This window comes from Nicotiana attenuata, unplaced genomic scaffold (genome assembly GCF_001879085.1).
Source record: "Nicotiana attenuata strain UT unplaced genomic scaffold, NIATTr2, whole genome shotgun sequence".
NCBI lineage: Eukaryota > Viridiplantae > Streptophyta > Magnoliopsida > Solanales > Solanaceae > Nicotiana > Nicotiana attenuata.
This window is the reverse complement of record NW_017670350.1, coordinates 102728-104786: the sequence shown is the minus strand read 5'-3', so window position 1 is coordinate 104786 and position 2059 is coordinate 102728. Positions and strand designations below refer to the sequence as shown.

Below are 2059 nucleotides of genomic sequence, written 5' to 3'. Positions count from 1 at the left end.
AGAGGGAGTTAAAAGCCAATATCCACCACCTCGAATAATAGTGCTATGCCACAAATAGAAAATATTTTTCGGTGGTTCGTTACAGAACTTCCTCATTAAAACTTTTACATTACAAAGCACTAACAGACAGTGGATTTGTCTTGTAGTCAGTGCATGGACGGCAAGAAAATTTGTGCAGCTATTAAGCGTAACTGGGGCCCATATGACCTTCTTCAACCTAGATCTAATCACCACGTGGCAAAGTAAGTTAGAGAGCCCACTGAGATGAGCTATATGGCCTAAACGTGCATTTTGGTTTGTTGATTAGACAATTTGGCATAATCCTAGTAGTTGGAATGCTCATTGTGGAGAGGCACAAAAGACGCTAATTTGGCATCACACCGTTCGGCCTAATAAAAACAGCACCAACACAAGAAAGAATAATGAAGTCATGATACTTTCCTACCAAATTAATACTTCCCCTTTTCAAATTCATTTTAGTTATACAGTCAGTAATCTTATCTAATAGTTATTCACAATTTCAAATTTTTATGTTATATTTTATCTCTATGTAACAACTTTTTACTTATAAAAGCCATCTATTTTTATAGCAATACGCTTTTAGTAAAAGTACCCCTCTATAACAGTCCTAAATCTCTAACATCACTAATAATAAGTTTAAAGATTTTGATTTCAACCTACTACTACTTGGACTGAGATAGAAAATTCAACTGTTAAGCTCTTAAATTGCCTTCAAGAATTTAATCTTCTAGTAGTTTTAAAATGTGCACATTAAAGTTTAAATCTTTGTACACTTAGTTATGAATTTATTACTAATGTAGTAGCTTTCTTTAATATTTAAATAGTAAATTATGCATATCTTTTGAATATTTAAATTTAAATATCTTATCTTTTATATGTAAGAGGAAAAAAATCAATTTTTGGATGATTTTTATATATAACAGCCAAAAAGTATTTAAACGTCAAATGCTACTATAGGTTTATAACAGTCATTCACTATAAAAGCCAAAAAATATCGGAACAAACAATGATGCTATAGAGAGGCTTAATTGTAATGATTTTTATGTTTGAGAAAGGGTGATCCAAAACTTGGATTTTACAAACATCCAATTCTCGTAGGATATACCCGTAATGAAGGGTCATCTACTTCCTAGGCAATAGAACTCTTCCCACAAACTAAAATTATTGGTATGCAGTATTTACTCACCGATACAAAAGCCTCAACCACCACATATTTGGAAAAGGTGAATTGACATGGTAAATATTTGAAGGTGGTGAAGTCACAGTAGAACGTTACATTTACAAACAGGGCGTTGAACTTATCAAATATCTACAAATACATAATATGGAAGATCCAATGCTTTAGAATAATCTAAGGAGTTTACTGGAGCATTTACAACATGGTAGAGGCAAAAAAGACAACAACAATACAAACCTTATCATTCTTTTAACCTGTACTCTGAAAGGTGCCAGAATGAGAATCAACACGGTTGATTATACAAGAACCTTTCAGAGTGATTTATAGTTCTTATCTAAATCCATTTGAAAATCTGAACCATACTACAGGCAGCTATGGTGTCTCTTACCAAGGAATTCATGATCTGCAGGAAGGTAGAGTGATGCCTCCACAACAAGCAGCAATTATCAAGTAAAGGAACAGCACAATCAGGCATGTTAACAAAGCCCTGTCATGAGTAGAAGTTACAAAGCTCAAATGGACAGAATATAAACTTCAAATTAAGGACCTACTTAGACAAGAAATGCCACCTTTTGCATACACTGAAATAACAAGAGTACTAGATTAGATGTAACAGTTCTCAAAGCATGCTCATCAAACAAATAGATCTGTGAAAAATGGGAAGAGCACAAGCCTAGACCAAGGGCTAAACAATAAATCCTAGAGTCAGCAGAGGGAGTCATGTATGTAAAGCTGCTTTATCAAGACGATATAATCAGTGATGTACATGAGAAATGAATCAATTTATGTTGCAAAGACTGCCCCACCCCAGATATAAAAAACGAGAGAGAGAGAGAGAGGGAGGGGGGGGGGAGGGGGGGT

The 2059-nt window shown here is 34.4% G+C and overlaps 1 protein-coding gene across 2 annotated transcripts in view; it reads right to left on the bottom strand.

The window, feature by feature from the left end:
• Window positions 1-1234: 1234 nt before the first annotated feature.
• Window positions 1235-2059, bottom strand: part of LOC109238218 (vesicle-associated membrane protein 714) — a 3835-nt gene continuing 3010 nt past the window's right edge. For both annotated transcript variants that reach the window (XM_019404641.1, XM_019404642.1), the window contains one exon: window positions 1235-1685. In XM_019404641.1, coding sequence (XP_019260186.1) covers window positions 1533-1685 — 153 coding nt within the window. In that variant the 3' untranslated portion in view covers window positions 1235-1532. The remainder of the gene's footprint in view (window positions 1686-2059) is intronic.